At 36.8% G+C, this 26,606-nt stretch overlaps 1 protein-coding gene across 1 annotated transcript; it reads right to left on the bottom strand.

Annotated features, from left to right (window-relative positions):
* Positions 1–6,758: 6,758 nt before the first annotated feature.
* egf (epidermal growth factor) lies at positions 6,759–25,940 on the bottom strand. The gene is made up of 23 exons (XM_085284142.1): positions 25,461–25,940; positions 22,929–23,128; positions 21,939–22,120; positions 21,186–21,413; positions 20,848–21,050; positions 20,638–20,751; positions 19,729–19,851; positions 17,832–17,954; positions 17,015–17,140; positions 16,710–16,846; positions 16,303–16,451; positions 15,969–16,073; positions 14,039–14,262; positions 13,508–13,675; positions 13,195–13,344; positions 12,989–13,114; positions 12,785–12,901; positions 12,105–12,227; positions 11,759–11,921; positions 9,809–9,973; positions 8,342–8,444; positions 7,184–7,280; positions 6,759–7,056 (listed from the first exon to the last, which is right to left on the bottom strand). Exons 1-23 carry the CDS (start codon positions 25,585–25,587, stop codon positions 6,830–6,832), a joined length of 3,480 nt encoding a protein of 1,159 aa, XP_085140268.1. The 5' UTR covers positions 25,588–25,940; the 3' UTR covers positions 6,759–6,829.
* Between the last annotated feature and the right edge of the window lie 666 nt (positions 25,941–26,606).

Here is a 26,606-nt window from a genome sequence, read left to right on the forward strand (position 1 = left end):
CATGCCTGTGTTTGTTTTGTTTTTTTCCTCTTGGTATTGCACACCATTGAAACTATTTTAGTGCTAAACCTGAAAAGCCATCTAAAGTACTACTAAGCATTTGAAATTAAGAATTACCAGAGTTTAATTATCACTCCCAGACATCCAGTCTTTCTTTACAAGAACTGAAAGACAAAGTGTAGCAGCAATCAAACATGTTTTATGCCTGACCTCTCAACATCAGGTGTTACACTTCTGCTTTTAGCTGAGTCACTAAAGTTGATCTGTATCATTGCTGGATGCACTTCGGTAGTTGTGGGCATAAATGGCACGAGTAGTTAAGCTAAGCAGCTTTTCATCTAAATAATGATAGTAATCCACTATTACTGTTGGTTCAGTATTGAAAAAGCGTGCTGACCGCCCCCTAGAGGTCACATTAAAGGTTGTTTGAGGCTCCATTTAGTTGAGGTTGGAGTGAGACAAACATGGCATGAATCAAAATGTTTTCATCTGAGAAAAGTTAATCACATAATAAACATGGATTCTTAATCATTTAGTTGGAAAGACCTAGTAAAGCAAATCAAGAAAGACCAAAAAGCAAATCCTGTGAAGTGATGGTTGCGTTTTATTCTTGTTGTACAGACACAATTCCATAAGCCATAAAAAGAATAACAAATGGTAAATTTATGCAATATACATGTTCTATAGGGAAAAGAACACGTTGCCCCATCATATTATAATTTTTAAATAAGTTAAACAAAACAGCAGGATGTGGCCGCCTATCGTTCCTGTCACTTCCGGCTACCATCTTTGGTAACTAATGAGTTAGCCAACGAAATAAAATGCTACGCTATCAAGACAAAAGAGGGGAGTAAAATTTGTTCAACAAGTTTGATATTTTGTTCAGGCTGAAGAAACTGAAGGGGCTTTGAAACTGTGGTAAGTGTTAACAAACTCAAAAACAAATTCCCACAAGCACAAATCTTGAATACTTTTATGGTTTAATTATTCAGTTTTGAATGTGTAATATATCACAATTATATATTATATTATATATTATGTATTATATATACAATTTATATTATAAAAGCGTCAAAGCAGCCTAATGGACCATTTCCAGAACACACATCATGGAAACGTGCAAAGGTCTTTTTCCAGTTAAATGTCTCCTACAGGCTTAGCGGGTGATGGAGCATGTTAGTATAGAAGTCATGGGAGTGGCAAAACTTACCGGTGACAAAACTACTGATGATATCCTGAATTAACAGCAGAAGCTATACTTTGTATAAATGTTCAGTAATATGCACTAGTAGTGAGAGACAACTAGACCATACCAATTTGGTTCCTATTAATATTCTGAGTTTTCTGAAGGTATTTAAAAAAAATGGCTACTTTATTCTTATATTATCTTACAAGAAAATAATGATTGCGATTTTGACAGCTTTTCCTGAATTATTGCAGAATTGATTACAGTCTAGAAGTTGTATCTAATTTCAGTTTATTCATAACCATAAAATGATTTGCTCTGTGCTACAAAAGGCTTGAATCTCAGGTGCCCCTCTCAAACAGGAATGCTCTTTATCTGAACTGAATGCAGATTATGATAATGAGTGCAGGTTCGAACTGCTATTGCGATCTTGATGTAAAGAGAGGTCACTGAAGCATTTTTTTGTTTTTGTTTTTGTGTTTATATTTAGCATTTGCTACATATGAAAAATGAATAAGAACAGAGTTACTTAATAACCGATTATTCTGTATTGGTTGCAGTTGTATCCTTATATATCCCTATTACTATTAGTTTCTCATCGGTGAGCTATTTTATTTCTTTGTAACATTGCTGCCATCTAGTGAAAAAAAGCCAATCTGGCTTTTTTTTTTTTCTTGACGATTGATTTCTAGGTCATTAATGATAGTACTGTGGAGCATTTCTCTTTAATTGTTAAATAGTTGTGATGAAGAACTATCCTATTCAGTTTATGTAATGGGAAAAATGGCTAATTGAAATTAAGTTGGGATTGTGTGCCACTTAAGTGAAGGTGTATCTGTGATTAGTTGTGCTCATTGTTGTTATGTTATTCATTTCTCCCCTGAGACAAAACTACCAAGACAGCTTGCCAGATTTGGGACTTTCCCTCCTGTCAATGGTGCAATCATACATTCTGGCTCACGTGTCTATGTCCAATACATGCATTAGACCTTCCCTCCCCTTCTGATTTTAACTCTGGACAAATCCTCGAAAACCAGTGTTGCGCTATCCTGCTCAAGAGCTAAAGGGACCAAATACTGACCTGAAGGATCAGGGCAAAGCCTTTGAGTGGGTGGCTAATTCCCGCTTTAGCCCTCATCAGCTGTCCTCTGGGCAGGAATGGGACCGTGAGCGATAAGACAAAGCTAGACCCATCTGGCAGAAACTATAACCCCAGTTACAAAAAGTTATGATGGTCTGCAAAACCTAAAATCTGAGACAAAAAATACAATAATATCATTTAAACCCCATATTTTATTTAAGAAAATATTTTCACATTTTTATATTTTAATGCTTTGGTTTGCTTTTTGTATTTTGAATGTGCACATTTCATACATCTGCACAAGTCTTTCCAAATGTTACAGGTTTTGGAGAAACACATGCTACCATTCAGACAGTATCTTTTTCAGCAAAACAAAGAGATAGCATACTCTGCAGCACAGCACCACCGCAGTGTATTAGAGAATGTAAGAAACCATTCCCAAAGTCCTGACCGGTTGCCAGTTAAAAACATTTGACATTTTATCAAATAAAAAATATGGCCAGGAGGCCATAAACCAAAGAGCTGGAATCCTATATTGAGCAAGGACAGGATAACATTTTGGCTTTTAAAACTTGATCTCCTGAGTTACAAAATGCTTTTAGGGAGTTGCTTAAAGAAGACATGAGGTAACACAGTGCTTCTGGACTCTCTTCTGTACAAAGATAACAAATGCTATGTTCTATTTGTACAGTTTTAATTAGATATGGGGTTTTGGATAACAGGTTTTAAATTCAAAAAAGTAAAGTAAGCATCAGATGTTTTGGGGGGGTTTTGGCTTCTTGTCATTGGCTATCAGTGGATACAATCGATGACATTTCATTACTTAACAAGTGTGGACAAAACATAAACTTGAAACTTAAAAGTGTTCACAGCTAATGACTTGAGAATAACACAGTGCAGTGTATCTAGTTAAGTAAGTAAAATTAGTGTAACTTTTTCTCTTCTTTAAGACCTCTCTTTTGAGAAATGTAGCTTTCTGATGGATTAAACAACATAATTGTGTCTTCAGGTTTCCAGTTTGAAATCTCTGTGTTGTGTGAGTGTTGAGTTCTGAATTTTGCCATTGATGAGTTAAGCTAGAAGTGTGCAAGTAGCTTTGGCTAGGCTGCTGAATAAGACTGCTACAGCGTGTGCATCAGCTTGGTGGGCTTTGTCACTTTTAGCAATCTAAGGAGTTAATCCTACTTCCACGAGGAACAGGTATTGATTTTGAAATTTGGGGAGTTTCACCTGTTTGCTCATTTTTGGGTCTTGGACCTATTTTTGCATAGGTGTCTCCAGCATCATTGTCTTTTTAGGGTTATTATTGTGTGGTGGATACCTCTCTGTGACCCAGTATTAATGTTCTAACCTGCAGTGACCTTCCTAGAAATGTAACTACAACTTGGTGTCAATAAAGCCAGCTTGATTATAAATGCTGGCAACAGTGTTGGACACTTGCATAGGCAATGTAGTAGGTGAAATACAAATTTGCCACAGAATTAATAAATTATCCATTACTACAACATCCCTGTTGATGACATGACAGTCTCAAGATGCTATTTTATTTATAAGGTGGTGTAAATCAGCTGTGGTGTAGCCTGACACCTTGGAGCCTATGCAAGTAGTTAGCATTGGTATAGCATTTCCCTTATTATGCTCACACTGGTGCCTGCTTTTTCTCTGTTACAGTAAGCTAAACTGTGTTGCTGTTGCCTTTGCTATACACCACTGCATTAACTTGATGTACAAACCTGTGGAACATACTCCAATTAATTCACAATCATTTTATTTTGGATAGGAAAAAATACAAATCTATGAAGAAATATCATTAAAAATGTATTTATATGTATTGTGAAGCATTGTTTATTCCTAAAGCGATACAAAAACGAGTCCCTTGCATCTTCTGTTACTTACAGTGTCAGTGACTCGATTGCCCCCTGTTGCCCCAATTCAGAAGTAATACAAGATAAATTGACACTCGGCCCAATTTCATCTTTACTTGAACACTGATCTGCTGCTGTTTAGAGTGGTGGCCTAACCTATCTGTCAGCCCTAATGGAGCCCAATATATAGATAAGTGTGTCTTGCCACGAAAATCAATATCGATGTGGCCCCTGATGGTTTTTGAGTTGAAGTGCTTTGTTTTCTGCCATTGCCTTGAAACAAAGAGGCTGTGGGTCCGTCTATTAACAATTCCCAGTCAACCTTGAGACAGACTTGCAGACTGAGATAGAGGTAGAAATAGAAATAGACAGATGGAGTGATGGTGAAGGGTGGCGGCATTCGCGCCGACATCACTAGAGCATTAGATTTGGTGGAGGATAGAAAAGCACCATCAATGGACCACAGAAGGCCTTCAAAGAAGAATGATGACAGTGATGGGGTGTAACAGAAAGACAGAATGGCCAAAATAGTCTTTCAGTGGAGAGGAAATTATGTCATGTGTGTTTTGCTATAAAAACAAATACAAATAAATGTCAGTGCTAAAGGAAGTTATTGACACAGTGTACATTTATTTAAATATGCCTTTATTGATAAAAAAAAAAAAAAAGCAAGTTTCATCTTGCAAATTTCTAATTCCAGTTATAGCCCATAGCTGCTGAAAATAATATGCAATCCGAGTTAGGTACAGTTTTAATGAAAATGTTGAATGTTGGTCTGTTAACATAATGACTGCATTTTATTCTTTTTCTTTTTTATACTAATTAGAATCTAAAAAAATGAACATAAATCCTAAAATACCTTCCCTTTCCAAACCACAGTATATATCAGTCAGTCGTTCAGCAGTGTTTTTCTCTGTTTTTAATTATAAACTCTGCAAAGAAGAGAGTTGCCTCTAACTGTAAAGAAGATAAGATATCATCCCTTTCCAAACCACATTCAACTTTAATTTATTGACCATTCAGCCCATTTGAGTTTATTGCCCTCTTATTTCTTAGAATATAAATCATGGAATCATAAAATTTAGACAAAAATAACCACAGTTTAATGTAAAAATAATCAAAATAAAATATTTAAAATGATCACAATTAAGGGTTGTTTAGTGGTGCAGTGTCATGGCAGTTACATGGCAGTTCTTTGTACTATGACACATTAGTTATTTATATCAAAAGGAGCTCAATGTCCGTTTTTTTGCTTAAATCTTGAAATTATGTGATCATGAAGCCTGCTGCACTGAAACTGAGACAGCTGGATGTCAAAATACAACACACTGATGGGAAAACCTCAAATACACTAATACTCTATAAGAAAAAATGGAAGATGATTTTTAAACAGCACTGTCCTTTTACTGTAAAAAATAGCTAACAGTTACTGTTCATTTCTCCTATAACTACCTCAAGTCAATGAAATTTACAATGTTCACATATATAACTGCAATAGTAACCTTAACCCTCTCCTATATGAAACATTTAATAATTTGATGAAAAGGCTACAAAAAGGCATCTACACCAGTTGATACATGGGAGGAACAAAAGAAAAAACAACTTTTCTACATAGCAGCGAGCCTGAGCAAAGCAAATTATAGTGACTTAAACATTTCAAACACAAAAATATGTAAAGAGCTAAAATATATAAAACTCGCTGAACTTACTAAAATTAACATGATAATATAGAAATAGTCTCAAAAGTTTTGCAAGTGCAAGGAGAATATGAGTGATCTTTTGGTTAGCTGACACTGATGAGTTTATTCTGATCTATCACATAGCCTGTATACTATGTGATGAACAACAATTAGATGTATTTATTTTTTGAAGTTTCAACATTTAACTTAATGCACAAAACAATATTTGGGGTAATTCAGAAATGCTGTAATCATAGTATCTGCAGCAAAGGGTCATAAAGACTCCAGAACTTACTACTGTGTGAACCGACCAAAGTAATTACTGCATTTAGATCAGTGGGAAAGCCATCTGTAAATAGGGTGTGGCTCACAGTTCAGATTTGATGACCTTTATGCTTGTGTACTGGTGTAATATCTAAAGAAAAACAAAAGAGTAGCTCTTTATCTAAGATTTATCTCAGTGCATGATGCCTGAACTCTTTACACTTGCAGTGAGAGGATCCAGTGGCTCTTGTTTTGTTGTGGAAAAAAAAATAATAGCATGGTTTAGATCCACGTTTCCCCTTAGAGGAAAGTGTCACAGATCGGTATGGGTTATTCTTTTTTCAGAATTATAACGCCCAGATCACTGAATGGCTTGATGAATCAGTCAAGTGTAAAAATGATATGCCTTGGCCTGTATAGACACTAGGTCTTAACCTAATTTGATGCCAAGGGGACTATTTAGACCGACATGTCACTGATAACAATATTACAGTTGGAACAACATGCCATCCCTCCAGCAGAGTCTCAGAGACTCAGTGCCGAAATACTGAAGCTGGTTCTGGACCACCTTGCTAAGAAACATGGTCAGTATTTTTTTATTGTTAAACTGCCTCGGCCATACTCATCTGAGGAGGCATACTCTTCTCATAAACTATAATGATGATATTTTTATGTTTTTAAACTTTGCGCTTGATATTTTTTGACTTCTCAAACAAACGTATACATTTCTAAAAGCTTTTATTTTTTTAATGTTTCATTGCTGAACAGCTGATTGTACGCTGTTTCCATTGAGCCATGACTCTGGGCCCGAAGTCTGGGGTAACGTTGTTGGTTTAAAAGATGTACAGCTTGACAGTGATGGACTTGAGAGGTGCACAGTGGGTTGCATTGTTCCAGTGGCAGCAGCAGACACCATGGAACACTCGTAACCTTTGTTGTGCTGGGACAGTTTTCCTGACTCATCACTTTCAGAATTGGCACCTGGAAAAAATGCGGAATTAAGCAGTTGGTAAAAAAAAAACTTGTATAAGAATGAATTTAGACTATAGTTAGAAAAATCACTGGAGTTGTTTACATATATAATATGAATAATGTAAGTTTCAGGTACCTGTTTCTGAAGAGCAGGATGTACACACAGCTCTCCTTGGACAGCCCATGGCAGGAATTACCTTCCCTTCAACACCATTTTCTGCCACAATGTAGAACTGCAGATTTATACATTAAGACGTTTGAGTTTTTATAAACATTAAAAGTTTTATGCATTTTTCTTTGGGGGGGGGGGGGCAGCCTACCTACTCCCAGAGTGAGTGATGGACATGAATTGCTCTTGCAAAGAGAAACATTTCATATAATTCTGATAAGACATTGGGATTTAAACTGCAGTCTTTAATGTTACTTTCAAAGCGAACAAAAATGTTATGACTGCTGGGAACTGCCATTACATATTTACTCTGCGTAAAAAGTAATTTGTTACACCACTCATTCCATTACTTTTACATTGATCTGAGATGCTTTGTAAAATAATTACAATTAAACCCTAGGCTACAGTCCCATACACTGACATAAGTATGTATTAGGCTGTGTGATATGACCAAAATCTCATATCTCGATATAGGACATTTCTCACCCCGATAACAGTATATATCACAAAATAGTGCTCGACTTGTGTTAAGTGTTTTCAGCTGGGCATCATGTACCTGGAGTCAAGTGTTTCGACCGATGCATGAAACTATATTTTTAGATATAAGTTGCAACGGCCGGCATTTTCTGTCCCCACCAGTCTGTGGTGGGGACCGGTTTGCGGCATAATTTGCAGAGTGCAGTTTTCTGGTAGGTGTCAGACTTTTCATAATCAAACCATGTCCATGCTACAGAGGTAGCCCATCGTTTAGGAATAAGGTCCTCGATTTGTTTTGACTCGTCCTTCTGTTTGACCAATCTACACAAATGATAGCATATAATATGAAACGATAGATGTTTTAATTTCGTCATCCGCTATATTTTATCATATCGCACAGCCCTAGTATGTATCCTAATGAGGACACACTCGCAAGCTCTTCTTTTCAGTCCAACATCAAGGAGAATGCAAGGCATGTTTGACTGTTTTTTCTTTCTTTCTCCCCATCTGGCAAATAATTGAAAAGCCCACATAATGGAATTAACAACATAATTTTAACTGTCCTTTTTGTTACATTGATGTATTATATTACTGCATGACATAAAAACTGTATGTATTAATGACCGAGCTTTGTAATAATGGCCTTACCCGAGGAACAGTGGTAGTGGTTGTCTCTGACATGCTCTCATCCGTCATGCTGGTCTCACTCACATTATCCACTGATGGCTGTTTGTGGAAGCGTTTTCTCGTTCTGAAAAGTAAATATAAAATCTGCACAAGTTATGTATAGAATAATATACACATGGAGAGTTTATCTCACAGAAATATAAAAGGTCAGGTACCTAAAGAAGATTTATATAGGTTATAACAGAAGTTGTGTACTCAAATTCATCGTGATGAGAAATGAGTGTCTGTGCTGTGTACTGCCCTTCACAGCATCATTTATCACTGCATTATAAAATAATAATTTCACCACATTTGATTTATTTAATGTTTGTTTCTTAGCTTTCTGCATATCTCACCCCCTGAATGTTGACCAAAGATAATACATCTGAATGTTGTGATAGACCAAGCCGGAGGCCGTGTGTGCATTTACTCTACGTGCTCATAAGTTTCAGTTGTTTCTTTAGACTCTATCTTTGTGTACAGTGTGATTCTGTACTCTCTGTGTGTTTATTACAGGGGAAACCAAACTACCAAACTCAAAAACCGCACAAGTGCACCTGCAGTCAAGTGCAGAAGGCAATTTAAGGCAGAGCTATTGGCGGCCATGTAGCGTTTCCTTTGGGGTCATACCTCACCGGCTCCATTTTGTAGCTGAGAAATGACCTATTTTTATGTGTAATTGCTGTAGAACAAGCTAAACGAACCATGTAATTGAAAGCGTGCCACTTCCACAGGGGAACCAAGAGTGTAAACGTTAGGATGTAGTAGGTAGTGTGCTTTGTAAGTCAAAAGAGTGTAGAATGCCAAACAGCCTTGTCCATAAGCCAGCGAAACAACCATAAAACAAATCAGCTACTTAGAAACATCTCAGGTGGAAATAAAAAGGAGGAGGGGCCACAGTGTGTAGTTTATGCGTGCTCTTCACTCAGCTAACCACTGTTGCATGCTGTCATTTGTTCCACGTGTGATGTGCTCCCTGACCCCCTGCTGTCGTACTGAGAAACCGGCATTAAACGCCTCATGCATCTTGGGTTTGATAGACATCTCTAAATGCTGTCAGCTCATTCATTACAGCAGCAGGTCCTCCCTGGTCTATTTTTTGACCATCAGTTAGAAAAAGCATGATAGTCCCTTAAGATGAAGACATGATTCTCATTTTTACCAGTCTAATAAAACCCATACAAATTGAATAGTATATTTAGTATGTTTAGTGAGGAAATAGTTAAATATTCATAGATGTTTTTTGTTTTTCTTTTTAGGAAGTCACTTTTGATCCTTTCACAGCGAATAGCATATCTTGATCATTTTGATTTCCCTACTTTCTTCCTTTTTTATTTTTTTCCATTGTCCTTATTCTTTTTTTACCCATTGTCTATTCTTTTCCCTTCCTTTTTCTCCCCTTTTACTTTTTGCTGCCTCCTTTTTCTCCTTTTCCCTTTTTTCTCTTACCCATAGCAGTAGGTGACACAGGCTGTGATAGAGAGCAAGGAAACGAGGACCACCATGCACGCTGTAATGACCACGTTCCTCTTCTTCTCCTTTTCAGCCCGCTGAAGCTCCAACCATTCCAGGTCACTGAACTGACATCGTTCCCCCATGTAGCCTGATACACAACTGCATGACAAAAAATCATATCCAGGAATCATTTTTGGTTAACTGCAAACAATTTATATTTTAAGACAAACTTGTTTAAAACACATCCAGTTACTTTATAATTCAAAAACGGTTACTGCTTAAGCAACTGCTTAGTTTTGTGTTTAAATGTTTGGGCTCCCTTGGCAAATTAAATGTCGTTTTTGAAAGACTGGATTGGATTTCATAGAACAGATACACAGGGAAGATTACAGTCACAGGTTTTGGAGTTATATGACATAAGGTTAGTGAAAAAATGGAATTGACTGGCTTCAGTAATAATTCAGTTATTTTGTTTTTCAAATGATCCTCATAATCCTGAGAATCATTGGAAAACACTGGAGGGGAAAAAAAAACAGCTACCTCAGTGTGCCAAGGGTACCCCCCGAGAACTCGACAGATCACTGAAAAGGTCAGACAAGCTGGTCCAAAAGTGTGCAGAACTGTCAGCATCCTGGGGCCAATCTTATCCATACCTAGTGCCAGGTTGACATTTCTGCCCACTATCTCAGAGACCAGATACCACTTGGGGGTTCTTCAACTCTTCAACCTGTTTGGGCACTCATAGGCAGTTGTTCTTTTTTGTTGCTAAATATACGTTTTCATTATAATTTGTATTAAATGTGTATACATTATCTGCAGCTTTCCACTGAAATTATGAAATATTTTTAAGTCTGTGCATTAGAACTCATAATTTACATTTTTGTTGATCTGATTTGAAGTGCATACTTCATGGACAGAAGTAGACTGTCTCTGCTGTAAACACTTTCGTGAGGCGTGGGCTTTAATCATGGAACAACAGTGACACCTGCTGCTTGTCAGCTGTCATAAAATACTTTTCACCTAAGTGTTCTTGTCTTAATTAACAGTGGGACTGCATGAATATATCTGAATATTTGAGAAAATATTTGATTATATAATTATTATATTTATATTACAATATTTAATAAAATTTGCCATAATCATATTTCTGTTTAAAAAAAGAGAGACCCTATTGAAGCAAGGTGCCAACAGCAGTATAATAGTAAAATAGCAGCGACAGTACAGAAGTAGCCAAGTATGGAGGTGCTTGGAAATTTTAAGTTAAACTATAAAATCACTGCTTAACACTTTAGTTTAACAATAATTAAAGTAATTTAACCTTGTAACTATTCAGCACCCTGCACAATGTCGCATAAAACCAAAGAATATTTGTTGTATTTTGTGTCTTGGGTCGATCTTTTTAACCAGTTGCTTAAAGCCGTGCATGTCCACCATGTAACTGCATTATTTCCATCCATCATCAGCTCTTCCTGTCATATGGAGTGCACTTAGTTAGTGCACCAGCAAAGATTGGTTGAGTCATTTGTTTACATTTAGGTTGCTAATATCAACTCCTTTGTAGTAAGGTTATACTTGATGGTATGTTTTTGCCTCTTTTAAGATACCTTTTTTGGTTTTCACCTTAAACTGTAACAGTTTTATTTCATATTTTTCAAATTGCTAGGTATTGTTGGATGTTGTTTAAGTCTTGCTCTCCGTGGGAAACAAGACATGGCTTGTTTCCCTGTTGTGCACACTAGGGGATTTTAAAGAGTTTTGCTCCAATACAATGGTATTATGATTTGACACTTATATCATGTAATAATTTATAATTGCAGTATTGTACATGATGTGGTATCGCACAGCCCTAATATGAATATCGTGAGCCCTTCTTTGAAAAACAAACAGTTATGAGGGGTGGGATGGGGTCATGGGTCAAGTAGAAGGACAAGCGGGTTTATTTACTTGCAGGCATAAGAGTCCAATTCAGGAAAGTAGAAGCAAACACCATGGTACAGACAGTAGGTCTCATAGGTTGCAGGACAACTCTCTGCATTTCCGTTGTGGCGTTTGGTGGTAACATCAGCAGAGGTACCAGGTGTCACCCATGGTGATGTGGACTCCAACTCTAGAGAGAATTGAAGATATAAGTTCATTAACTTAGATTCATTTTCTACTGCTTAAAAGAGATGGTTCATATAAACACTGTATTCAATCTAAATTAACTATCTGATTTCACAGATAAGATAATGATAGACGATGAGAATGTGCCAATACGGCCCAGGATATGTTAACAAAAGGAAACGATCACCTTGACATGTCTGCCCATCGCTGTAGTATCCAGCCAGGCACTTGCAGTAGTATTTCCCTGCAGTGTTTTGACATTCTTCATTTTTGTCACAGTTGTAGATTCCCAGGTTACACTCATCAATATCTAGGACAAAAATAGGAGCAGTAAGTTGTAACCTAAAATTTTACCAAATAAGAAGAATCATAAGCTTCGAAAAAATGTTGTGACATTATTTACTAGCTAAATAAAATGTAATTACTGTTTGTTTTTTTAAATCCTCCATAACCTGGCCTGGTACAGTGAAAAAAGTTAAGTTTTTATTAATTTAACAAAGTTGCCACACTATGTCTTTTCGATGCTTCCTACTTTGCAAACAAACTCAGCTGATAATCTCAAAACACTTCAACTGGTCTGCAAGGAAACGATAGGAGGAATTACTGGATGGTTTTAGGACTTTTTGAACATTTTGACTTTTTCCATTAAGGCTTATCTTGAATAATACCATTACCTTTACTTTCAGAGCAACCCTACCTCTGAATTTTATTTCAAAATCCAAAACTCAGTTCTGCTAGATCCCTGCTACTGTAGGTGAGATTAAAAAAAAGCTCACTTGTATCAAATGTAATCCCGTAAGCTTATTTCAGGGTCTGTTACCTCATCTCTCTAATGCATATTCCCAGTATAATTGAAGGTATACTCACCCACACATAACTGTCCATCACCTGTGAAACCTTCTTGACATAAACAGTTTGGGTGACCAGAATTCAGCAGGCATTGTGCATTCACATCGCAGCGGAGTGAGTAGCACTCATTCTGGTCTGACAGAGAGGGGGCATATGCAAACGTAACATTTAGGCTGGGCAAGATATTGAGTGGATAGAACGCCTTTCAAGGTGCACTGTTACCTGAAATCATTTTGTCGGTGAAGAAAGTTGGCTGGCTGCTTACATCAGTTGTCAGTGGCAAGCTCGCAGTATTAAATGTTTTGTTTTTCAGAGGTGTTAAATCAACTGATCCACTGTTTCCATATTCTATAAAATTAATACATAAAGAAAACATTCAAATTTATCATCACATTACACTGTGTAGAAAAGAACACAGGATACATCACCTGCTGTTCCATTTGAAGCGTCAACAGTCAAGCAAGTTTTTCCATCAGCTGATAGGATATAGTGTGAGAAACAAGAGCAGTGGGCAAAACCCATCTTGCTTTCACACACCTGGGAACAACCTCCCTTCAGGTGAAGGCACATATCTGCCCCTAAAAAACAGGACAGAAGTATAAGCCCAGGAATTCTTTAGAACTGATGGATGCTGTGTGCCACTTGTTTTTGTTATTGGCACATGTGTCCAATCTGCATGTATCTAAATATGCATGGCACTTGTTTTTTTAGATCATTGTAATCATGGTTGTTCCTCTGTACCTGGCTTAGCAAGGGGATGAACTACAACAATAGATGCTGGTTGCACCATGCTCCCTTGGATCCATTGCAATGTTTTCCCAGTCCGCTTATGCACACTGGTCAGCTGGTGGCGTTCCTGATCAGAGATCCAGAGCCTGTCTTCAAATAGTGCAAGATCAAAAGGTTGGCCTGGAACAAATTAGGGCAGACGGCAAGAAAATCTGAGTTGACTCAGTGATTCCAGGTGAGAGGCGCTTGTGTTCAGCTGTAAATGCAGTGATACTGGTTAAACTGGATTTTCTCACATTTGAATTGTGGATGATGCTATGAATGAGAAAGTTAACTTAAGAAGAGGTATACTTTTGCCATTTGAGTCAAGATTAGTAGGACAGCTGTACTATATCAGTTATACTTAGTATTAATTATCTGTCATATATCCTAGAGTAACTTATCATATATTAACTTACATATTCATTTTACAACAATGAAATTCTTATTCCCCATGCATTTATATCTGCTTTTTTAGATATATACATTTCACATAAACCTCACCTACTTGGTTCTTTGACAGGACTCGTCGATCTGAACCATCCAGGGCGGCAGTCTCTATTGTGCCTTTCCTCTGATCACACCAGAATACTCGGTCCTCTGTGAAGTCAATTGTCAGGCCAGTGGGCGACACAAGGTTGGTCCTAGCAATGACAGCATGGTCTCTCCCTTCCAGGGAGGAACATTCCACCACAGGATGGGTCCCTATGTCAGTCCAGAATAACTTCCTCAAAAAGTTAAAAGAAAGAAATAGAGAGCAAGTGGTACACAAAGTTATTAAACCACCTGTTTACAGTGCTTAACAAATTCTATTAGACCATCTGTGATAAAAAGAAAACAAAAATACAAATATTTTAGAAATCTGAAAAAACTGAACTGAATTCATGTCTTTAAACCCAAACTGGACTACTCTGAGAAGTCTTCAGTTGTTCAAGCATAACAGTCAACCTCTAGAACTAATTTTCAGGCATGCAAATAAATAGCTGTAATTTGGCATCTTATTCAAAAAAATAATGATGTGCTTTACTGCATTGTATGCTTTTTTTGTAAAACAGTAAATTTGAAGATATAATTTAATAATTTTAGTTTGGTGGTGGTCTAATAAATTTGTTAAGCACTGTATATACAAATCATCTATATCTTTTTGTGATATTCATTGTTACAAAATATTTGGTTTAAAATGTCATTAAAACATGACCTTTATTGGCCAGATCACTGTGAGATTATATACTCACTATCCATTTTGTTAGGTATATCTCTTTAACCAATTTTTAATGTAAATATTTAATATTTATTGTTTCAGAAACTCTTCATTTTCTGGGATTTCCCCACACAAACATCTCTAGGGGTGAAAAATGAAATTAAAGATGCAATTTACTCCATAAAATGGGCAACTGAAGACTGGAAAACAGTACCTGGTGTCTTGGTTTATGCAGCTACAGCCAGATGAATGGTCAGAATTTAGTGTAAGCAGCATGAAAGCATGAATCCATCCTGCCTTGTAGCAACAATTCAAGCTGCTTGTCGTGTAATGGTGTGGGGTAGTATTTTCTTGGTGCACTTTGGGACCAACTCAGCATTGTTGTCAACATCTTTTGCTGTTAGCCATGTGGCTCCTTATATGACCACAGCATACTCATCTTCTAATGCTAGTTTTCATGTGTCAGGGGCTTCGTGTGTGGATGAGAGGAAGGGAACCAAACGCAGGACTCACGGTGAGGGTTGATGGAGTTTATTATAACGAACGGATGAGCAGAGCATAAGATGACTGGCAGACTGAAATGACTGAACTGGCTGGCTGGACTGGACACACGTGCGAAGTAGACAACATCAATGACAAGACGGTGAACAGAAGGAAACTGAGGACTTAAATACCCTGACTGATGATGATGACGATTGGAGACCGGTGAGTACACAGCTGAACATAATCCGACTAATGACACAGGAAGCGGAACTAGAACATAATGCGCAGAGACTGACAAAGGGCTGACATCATAAAACAGGACATGTGTACATATGGAAACTAAACAGAGAACATGACTAAACTGAAAACACTGGGTCAACGACCCAGGAACCCTGACACACTGAGTTCATTGTACTCAATGACTTCTATGGTCCATCCAGTACAGCATCTTAGGGATGTGGTGAAATTGGAGATTCAAATCTGTAGCAAGTGTATGATGCTAACATACTGTAACAATATGAACCAAAATCTGTGGTTAGTGCTTCCAGCAAGGCAGTTCTAAAGACAAATGGGGGTAAAAAATCGGGTTCAAACTGGCAATAGCAAGGTGTACCTAATGAACTGACTCTGGTGAGTGTTAGTCAAAGTTAATCAAACTGCTTGGTAATTATTAATGTGGTATTTGTTGTTTATTGATTAGTCTTTAGTCAATTGTATTGGTGAAAGAGTGATGCATATGGCTATACTCACTTTGCAAGAGGATGAACTGCGATTCCTCTTGGCTTTTCCAGACCTTTTCTCACAATAGTTTCCCTGTGAAGTCCATCCAAAGTACTGCAATCAACAGTTGACCGCCTGAGGGGCAAAATATGTGCATGCAGAAGTTTAATTTCCCCAGTGTCAGTTATTTCCTGATGAAGTTCATTCAGATTAAAAGAGATTAAGAAAGCTGGGTGTGACCTAAACGATAAACTTTAGATAGACAATTGAATAGAACTAGAAAGCAAACATCTACTAACAGCAAATGACCAGCACTGTATGAAGAAACTGTTTTCATTGTGTAATTCTTACACACACTGCACACCTTTTATCCGTCCAGTACATCTTGCGATGAACCCAGTCAACTGCAAGCCCCTCTGGTGAATCCAAACCATCAGAGATGAGAATGTTTCTTGGGCCACCTTTTATGTCAACTCGCTCAATTGTTTTCTGGCTTGTACTTGCAAAGTACACCTTTAAATGCAAAATATATCATTTATGAATACTTGCATTTATAATATAAATAATTATATAATATAAACTGGAAGGAAAACATGTGGATCATTGTCCAAACAAGCATAATGAGGTAATAGTAAGGGGCATGCATTACAGTGCTTGTCCACTGGGTGACACTGCAGATCCATAGCAAAATCATTTCCTGATTTAACTCAATTCTATTACAATGAGTCATTCGACCTTATACTCATACTCTTGGAACGCTTTCCATCTTACATTGTTCTGGACAGGGTCATAGTCTAAAGCTACGATTATTCCTCTGGGCTCCTCTGCCAAGATTTGATCCACAGTGCCATCAGGGTTAATTCTCCGGACATCTACTAGATTAGCAACTAGTAGATAAGATGGAGGTCCTGAAGAAAAATATAAGAAAATACAGTGTTTCGTGGTCAAATGCACTGCAGCTTTCACCTTGTGTTTTTTGACTTTTGCATTGGAAACAGATGCAAAAAGGTAGACGGTGTGTGTGTCTTTGTGGGCACATGTAGCTCAGCTATCTGCTATGCCATTGTTTGACTCACCAGTTGCAATGCAGTGCTTGCCATCTTGGTGGAGCTGGTAGCCAGGCAGACAGCCACACTCCCAGCTTACAGGGGTGACAGGGTTGCAGAGCTGACTGCATCCTCCTCTATCTGCAGATGAACAGCCTGGAACCATGAAAAACAATGTGGGCACAGCTAAGCTTATGAATTTGTTAAAATTCAACAGACCTTTGCTTAGTTGCAGTATTTACTCTTAACACAAAATTATGTTGTGTCAACACTGGTTCTGGCATCAGATTTCACTGTAATCCAGTTTATCCATTGCAAAATAAATCATATGCATAAAAAAGTTAATCATTTTAATTATTATATTCTAAACTGATGCAAGATATTGGCCCACAATAAACTGAAAGTATTACAACAGTTACTACACTGTTGCACATTCATCTCTTTGATCCATCTATCCTCAGTTTGACCACATCAACTCAACTCTTATTCACGAAATATTTATACAGTCTTGGCTCCAAATCACAAAGTAGGCACTGTATCTGCTGCTTAGTTTTTTGGAAATGAGCAACCAATATGTTCCATTAAACTGTCATTCAGTCAGTTGATAGATTCATGCTATTGTTCCTTTTCTTTTACTACGATGCTATAGTTAAAATGTAAACGTAATGGGAAACTGAATCCAGTATGTGTATACTCTGTATGTTAGCCATATACTATAAGGTTAGTGTTGTAAATGAGAATATTATTAACGCTACATTTTTTTACTAAGTGTATTTATATAATTTTTTAATAAAAGGTAGATTTTAGTATTGGAACATGGGGCAAAGTGGTGTAATACTGGCCATACCAGTACATGTTTGTCCATCCTCCTGTAGTATAGATCCCTCAGGGCAAACACAGACAGCACCATTTCCTGTTGACAGGCACCCATTGCCGCACTTTGTCATATTCCTTTCACATGGTATGATTTCTGTAATAGAAAAAAGACAGTTCTATCAAAAATAAAAACAAGAAATCTTTGATTTTTAACGATAAAATAACAATTAAAAAATAAAAGAAAAAAAATCAAATGGATTTGATTCATGTAGATTAACATAAAGATTACATGAACTTCAACTCAAACTGATGTGAGTTAATTACATTTTTTTACAGTCATTCATAGTGCCAATAAAGGCAACGTGATGCTCCATGTAAATAAAATAGACTTGAGTCTATTTTTGGGCCAGTAGACTATGGATCAGCCGGATGGACAGCAAGCTTCTTAGCCCCTGTTCTGGTAAAATCCTTTGATGAAGTCAGCTCTAATCCTATCAAAATAGTGGAAAGTGTGATAAGAAAGTCAAACCCAAACACTGAGGGTGATGTAATGCTAGTTAAAAGGCACATGGGGTCTCCTGTACCAGAGATCCTGAGGTGAGTATGTACCAGTACTAAAAAGCAGTAGATAAATGTGACATTTAAGTTTTCTATGTATTATATTATAAGACACATGATTTACTCATTTACTCAAGTGTCTATCGTTTTATTTATGCTGCAGAATTATAAGAATAAAGTATGAATCGTGTAAAGATGTATCAGAGGACACAAGTGGCCATCATCATAAGTGAATCATAACACAAGTCATTTCAGTTTTATCTTACTGAGAACATTATCATTTATTGTATAATGTGATATTTTATTGCTGTTTTTTCTGCATTTATTTCATATATAGGTTTTGTACAGTAAACAATAGGATAGTTTATTCTTCTTATCATGGCTAAATTTATTTCAGATCTTTTTATAGTCTTCCATTAAACCTTTCAGTTAGGCCAGAAACGCTCCATGTCAACAGTGCATGTGGTAAAACTACTGCTTTTTCATTTTTTTGTCTTTATATAAAACAATTAAAAATGGCACTTCAAGTAGGTAAATAACTATAGTTCTTCTGTCGTCTGTGCAACCAAGTAAACTCTGTTGTAATCTCCATTGTCTAACCTGCTGCTTGGCTCTATGTTTGTTTCATACTGGACCTTGGCAAAGGTTGTCAGCTAAGCAGCTTAGAAAGACAAAGCTGCTGACCAGATATGTTCCCTACTGCAAATGTCACCTCATCATCTAATCTCATTGTCTGTGAACTTTTCCTGTTGTCTTGAGCATATTGTTGTGAGAGTAGAAAAGAGATTATGATCTGACTATAAAAATATACTTTTTTTAAAAAAGTTTTACTATATCTTGAAATTAAAAAAACAGAAACTATAAATGTTTGAAAAAATGTCAAAAAATCATCAAATTTAAGTCAAAATTACATACAAGTAAAAATAAAATTTAATAAAATAAAATCCAAGTTTATTTAACTAAATAATTATTTCTTATACATGACCTTGACAAATGAACTTTTAGCTGAAAGCCAAAAATAATCGCGTTATCGTGATGTCCTTTGTTCTACCTGATCGTCTCAGTGCTCTTAAATGTTTAGAAGTTGGACAAAGTTTCAGTGTTTTGTTTTGACCCAAGTGACCTAACACACAATTGTCAGCTCACATATATCTAGTCTGTCTTGAGGCCTGTGACCCTCAAGCCTTCTAGGGTCAAAGTAGTATCTGGTAGATAAATGCCACCTTTGACAGCAGCACAAAGAAGATCTGCAACCCAAGCTTTAGTCATGTTCAGATCTTGAATATACATTTTACTTGTTTTTTTTTCTATTTTCACTGTAAAACACATGACAAAGCTATATTGATATTATAAACATAGTTATACTTTACCTTGGCATGTTTTCCTGTCTGGTAAGAGGGCATATCCTTTAGGACAGGTACAGAAATAAGATCCAGGAATGTTCTCACAACCAAGCGAGCAGCCATGATTCCAGTGGGCACATTCATTTACATCTATGGTACACACAGACAAAGATGGTAATATTTTTTGCAAGTAGATGCTAATATTTATGTTTTCTGTGCTTTATATATAAGTCCTTTTAATTGTGGCTGTCCCCTGTAACAGTGATCCCTGCTAGTACTAGGTTTGACCCCTTTGGGCTTCAGACGTGCCTTAAGTATTCGTGGCACAGATTCAACAACATGCTTTCTCAGAGAATTTGGGCCATGCTATCATGATACCATCATTCAGTTGTTGCAGATCTGTTGGCTGCACATCCACGATGCCAGTCTCCCAATCCACCACATCCTAAAGGTGCTCTTCTAAATTGAGACTGGTGACTGTAGTGGGCTTTCAGCTGAACTGAATGGTAATGTTTATGAAACTGATTTGAGATGATTTGAGCTTTGTGACATGTTACATTATCTTGCTAGAAGCAGCCATCAGAAGTTGGGTACATTGTGGTCATACAGGAATAGAGATGGTCAATGGTGTTTGAACAATGAAGTTGGTACTAAGGACCAAAGAACACCAAGAAAATATCCCCAATGCTGTTACACCATCCACAGCCTTGAACACTAATAGAAGACAGGATGACTCTATGTTGGCTTTCATGTTATTTATCCCAAATTCTGACCCTACTAATGTCATCAGATCAGGAAGTCTTCTACTGTTCAGTGTCTAGTATCCTTCTTTTCCTATTCTTAGCTGATTAAAGTAGCTTCCAGTGTTATTCTGACTAAAGTAAAAATGTGTTTTTGCTGGTGTATTTGTAACTGCCTTCTTATTTTAATACCAACCTTTACAGTAAGTGCCTTCCATACTGAGAACAAAACCTTCACTGCACTGACAAACGCCTTGGTCTGCCAAACTGGAACAGACGTTAACACAGTTGCCACCTTGGTCATCACAACCTGTTGGAAGTGATTGCTTGATACATTATCTAGAATATAAACACAATTCATTTAACTAAGAAGAACTTTAAATGTATGATAATGTTGAGCTGTAACCTGGAAATGGTGATAGCGGGTCTGCTGTTGGCTGATTAAGTGGATGCACGATCTTGATATCAACTGGAGGTTTACCCATTTGTTTTATGTTAACAACATGTGGCTCTCCACCAGTGTACTTGTTTACTTGTTTTATAACCCGAGACTCAGAATCGGTGTAGTATATGTGCTCCAGAAAAACAGATATTCCAACTGAATGAGACCTGATAAAAAAGAAGACATAATGAGTGGCTTTCGACTGGCTTATTTGATCATTTACATCAACACTCTGATCTACATTTTCTTTATTAACAAAGTTAAAGGATGAGTAACAAATTGTATTTTTACTAAATACTCACTGAAGTGGAAGATTCATGGTGTGTAGGGCGTTCCCATTGTAATCACAAGAGGCAATGGCACTTTCTCCTTGTGGCCCAAACTGAACCCAGAACAGTCTTTTGTCTACTCGGTCAATCGACAGTGCTCTCAGTTGTTCAGTTATCTTAATTAGTGTAATTTTCATCTGTCCTGTGACATCAGACCTTTGGATACTTGGAGACATCCCCCCAGATAACCAAAACAGAAACCTGCAATATGCATGTTTTGGGGGAAAAAAGGTTTTGCAATGAGCCTTTCCAAAATATTTTTTTCTGAAGTTAGCTTTGCATCTGTTATGAAATATGGAAACTTAGTTGCTTCCAGTAAGGGCACTGCTTAGACATTTCCTCATATGTTAAGCCTGCCAAATCAGGAGACTCATAATTCTTTTGCCTCAAACTCATTTTTGGTAATGCTTAATAAACTGTAGCCCAATTGAATTAAAGCCTGAGAGAAGTGTACGATAATAAGTTATGTAAAAAGCAATTTAAATATGCTCTTGGCACTTTTTAATCATGAAAAATGTTTTTAAATGAAATTATTCAGTGTTGCTTATCCATCAGGCCAAACTGAAGGGAAGTAAATTCCTACTGCTGTCCTTGATCAGAGGTATATGAGAGTCAGTCAGTCAATTTTTATATCATTTGATCCTTCCATATAGTATCGGAAGGATCAAATGAAAAACAGCAAACAAAACAAAAAACTGCTGTCATTATGACATCTGCATAGATTACCTATTAGAGGGGTCAACGCTTATAGAATTGGGCTGGGTCAAGTGTCTTAAAAGAGTCCTCTGTTTCTTCCCATTTATATCGATTCTCTTTACTTCCCCCTTTTCTCCACTTGTCCAGTATACGCTGTTCCAAATCCAGTCCACTGCGAGGCCAGAGATGTGTTTGTCATATGAATACAGTTTCTGCAAAAGAAGCATTCATAATTAATCATTTTAAATCTGCGGCTCTGAAAGTTTCCAGAACAATGCAGGATAACATTAACATTAAACAATTTAATTATGGTAATTACAGTTTCTGAAAGATCTTTTAAAAGCCTCCAAATTAACTGCTGTACTAATTAGGTTATTAAAAATTCCTAAATCATTAAAAGTGATCCTAAGCTGCTGGTTAGCTTTGGGGGTATTAAGTCTTATTAGCGCTGTATTCCATACTTTGACATTTCACACTATTGGGGACCTTGGAAGTTTCTTTGTTAGAAGATCAAAAATGATTCAGAAAAGCACATATAAAGCAGATCACTTTGCTTCCATTATACTTGCAAAAATTAAGGAAAATAGGTCTGCTGTTGTTTATTTTACTGGTTTAAAAAATGTGTTTGTTGGGATTTTTAGAGTGACTTTTCTAAAGTGTGTGAAACGTTGGTCAGACTGTGAGCACATTATAAGTAGTTTTATGCAAATATTTGGTAGTTTTGTATCTTAACATTGTTATGGAATCTACTTGTAAATTAAGACAAAACACAAAAATAATTTAAATATCAAATTTTCTTGTGTTGTCATCCAAAGGATATACTAAGTAGTAGTACGTAAAATGTTTTAAAACTTGCAAAATAACCTGTCATTTTATAATTCAGCAATTTGTAATAAAATGGTGCACACCCTTTTAGTCTAGCATGGAAATAAAAAGGCTTTCACTAATAAGTTACACACACAGGAAAACAATCAAACAGAGAAAAAGTCCACTTACACTTGGGCACAGTTACATAATCACCTGTTTGTGTGCTCCTTTCACAGATGCTTTGTAGATGACCCCAGTGTGCCTGTCAACCCAGTAAACTCTCTGTTCTTTGAAATGAAAGTCAAGCAGGATAGAGCTTCCGACGCCAGGCACAAGCCTTCTGTGATTCTTGCCATTAAGGCCCATCCGATGAATAGCTTTACCATGGCCAAATATCAGGAAAGGCTGTGAAGCTTAGCAAATCATTACACACGTTATTAAAGTTAAAAATTTACAGTGAAGATCATTTGAACGCCTTACTTCTGTAAAAATAATATCTTAAGTAAACACAGTTGTATAATGACTCAACAATATTTAGATTTAGTGACTAATGATTCTGTGAGGTTTACAATAACAGACTAAAATGCCATTATATAAAATATAAAAATTATATAATTGCAAACATTTAGCATTTTTAATTAATAGGAAATTCACAAAAAAGTCACAAATCACGCCACATTTTAAATTTTTTATAATTTTCACAGTGAATGAGCATATTTACTTTCTTATCTTAACCAAATAAATCCACAGTATATATAGGTAACTATGGCAGCATTTGACGTTTCAATAGCTCCTGCCCCCCTCTTTGTGTCGCTGCTGTTGTCGTTCAATTTGGCACATTATTTGATTTAAAAAACCTATTCATCCCTGCAATGGGAAGTTCAAGGCAACCACAGCTGCCTCTGTGTAAAACCTCATCCCTTAGCAACAAATAGCTTTTGCTTTTTCCTTTGACTCTGACAATACTCTGCAATGAATGAAGGGGAAGGCAGTTAGTGTCCTCTAAAAGGTTTTTGATTCAGGTCACAACATCACTCTGGGATTCTGCTGGGAAGTTATGATCAACAATGATATTTCTACATATTCTGATTTTGTATATTGGATGATTGCTGTGCATTTGTTGTCAGATAAATGTAGCTGTCCTAGAACTAAACTTTCTTTTTTTACTCTTGGAGTGAGCAATGACATTGGCAAGGTAATGACACTGTCATATGCAACCATAGACGCCGCTCTTAACTCTGTGGAATGAAGAAAACAATGAGCAAAACCAGACAAACAACATAATGAAATGTCTGCCATTGCTAATGAGTTGCTAGGATGCATCCTGCTGAATCACTGATTGACAAGTTCACTGGAAGGTCAGTATGATTCTTGACTCAGCTTTGTCACTTGGACTTATTTGTGAACTCTAACACAAAATATACTACAATTCATCAATTCTTCATTGATTTACTATTTTGCATTGATGTAACATGTATTTAATGGCATTTCAGATGATAATTCAGTTCACATAGTTACAGACTAGTTACCTATAAAAACAAAGAAATGCAAGAATATGAAAAAAAGAATTGTTAACTCTGCAATAAACATCACTATACAGTAACTAAAATGATTGGGCTAAATAACAATATACACTATAACATGAAATTGTTGAAAGATCTTGTCACATATTTGATTTTAGCTGAGGTGCTAGTATTATATGGTAGCACTGGATTTGCAGTCCTGTTGAATCAATAATGACTAGGTATTTAATTATTAATTAATTAATTATATTAACTAAAAAAATGCTATAATAATAATACTATTATATTATTGCTTGAAGGTCATGCCATACATTTTGTTTTACCACACAAAATAAATTAAAGTTACCATTTAAACGATTGCAGCCATATCACATACCTCTATTAGCATCCCCAAATACACGCTGAAAACAGTGATGATATTTAAGGAATATGTAGTGTAGTAGAACATAGTTTCTAGTTTCATGCACAGTGTTTGGGCAACAGATTTATGTAGCTCAGGTGAAAAGGTCCTGTTATGACTCTGCTTTGCACGTGTATTCCTAAAAATCTGTGCTGCCAGATCAGCGCATGATGTTCTGTAGCTGACTTCTGTTTGGTAGACAGGAGTGTTATTATTTTTTGGATGAAAATCACGGTACTGCACTTAATATTTTATGTCCTGCTGAGATGTGGTTTTTTTGGTCATCACCATTTGTATTTTTGAAGTAACGTCTCTGTGGTACTCCACAAAAACTCAACCTGAGATACACCCACACAAACACAGTCTGGCTTAGTACAGTGCCAAGTCTGCCAAGTTCACTTTGCTGTACCGCTTACTGTAGCATGTTTAATGCAAGCAACATGTTTGGTTCTACTTGATTACATTTTTTTTTTAAACTAAGCATCATTCCAGTACTGAATAGCAGCTGTTGCATGAATGCTTTATATCCATGTGGAGTACAGAAGAACTTGTGTAACTGAAATTACAACCCAAGACACTAATTTCACTAATTTTTAGGACACAAAGTGTTATACAGTGAACAATCACACTTTTTAATATTAAATAAATATGTATTTGTAATATCTGTCTTTAAATCTAAGCTAGTTCATTTTCTATCATGATATGTATTTTAGAAATCTTTGTTTTGAAGTGAAAAGACCACACAGACAGCAGTACACTTCAACATTACTTCTTCCAGTACGGTCAGTTGGGACTGTTGGTTAGGAGAGGTTTCATACTCACCCGTACAGCTGCTGTTGCTCCCTGCTTGCAATAGGTGCTCATCCCAACATGTCGTACCGAGCAGCAAGGCTCCAGCGGTTTGCATCATAAAATAGATCAATATTACTGTTATCATTGCCTCGGGCATAATCCTGCACTTTGTCCCTGCTGGTCTTCTTCACTCTTTCTCAAGCATTCCCACTATCAGCACTGGCCCACAAAAATTCTCCAGGATTACGTACTGTAGGTTTGTGGACTCTTAGCATCCTTTGTCTAATGCTTTAAAGCTAGTAAGAGAGTGGAGCTTTACATACCCGTGGATGTCACACTAAAGGGAATGCAAAACCCTACTGAGATAGAGAATAAGGGGGTAATGCTGTCAGTGCAGTGTTGAACCCAGAAAAAAAATGTTTGGATCCTGCTCAGTCCCTACTTTGGGCCCCTGGGCTGCCAGTCTGTTTTGGAAGCAAAGATTGAAATTCCTAACACCCCCATGGTAAATTTTGCACATGCAAGTCCAGCAATGGTGCAAGATCTTCTAGAATTTGCAGTTCAGTGCTCCAACAGAATGTGGGATATTCAAGAAATGAGGCAGGGACGAAAAAAGGTCCCACATGATAACAACTTATTAGCTTTCTCCCCACCCCCTTACATGTGTGCTTTGTGAATGTAGATAGATATCTGTTTAAGATGGAGGTAGGCAGAGACAAGGAGACAGATGTTGCATGGAAAGTTGTCAGACAGAATCTTACAATACTGAATTTGTCATTTATTAAGGAACTAAATCAACCTTTGGTATTTTTGAGTCATTCTTAAATGGCATACATACAGTACGAGTGCAATTTACACATGCCGCATACACAGTAGGTCCTCTGTTTTGTGTCCTGTGTGTGTGAATGAAGAGTCAGTGTGTTATACTGTCATCTCTCGAAGTTCTTCTGGCTCCCAGAAGGAATGAGCAGAATGAGTAATTTATAGAGAACGGTGGAAGAGAGCAGATTATCCTTAAATTGTTTGTCCTCCTCTTGCCCAGCATGACAATTAACAGAGGCCAGGAACTACAACCTCTATTCATACCCAGCATGACTAGGACATTGTCAGGAACAACGTCCTCACTAAAGAGCAGCAGTATGATTTATAATGCTGAGAAAGTTGCCTTGTCCCCAG

Source organism: Mchenga conophoros, linkage group LG2 (assembly GCF_057382185.1).
Source record: "Mchenga conophoros isolate Kocher_MC1m ecotype Shallow Benthic linkage group LG2, M_conophoros_male_GT1.1, whole genome shotgun sequence".
NCBI lineage: Eukaryota > Metazoa > Chordata > Actinopteri > Cichliformes > Cichlidae > Mchenga > Mchenga conophoros.

Coding starts and splice junctions, on each gene's coding strand:
- egf (XM_085284142.1), bottom strand. CDS start 25,587: ATGCCCGAGGCAATGATAACAGTAATATTGATCTATTTTATGATGCAA. Junction 21,051..21,185: donor ACCATGAATCTTCCACTTCA/GTGAGTATTTAG, acceptor CTTTTTTATCAG/GTCTCATTCAGTTGGAATAT. Junction 14,263..15,968: donor GCAGTTCATCCTCTTGCAAA/GTGAGTATAGCC, acceptor TAACTTTTTGAG/GAAGTTATTCTGGACTGACA.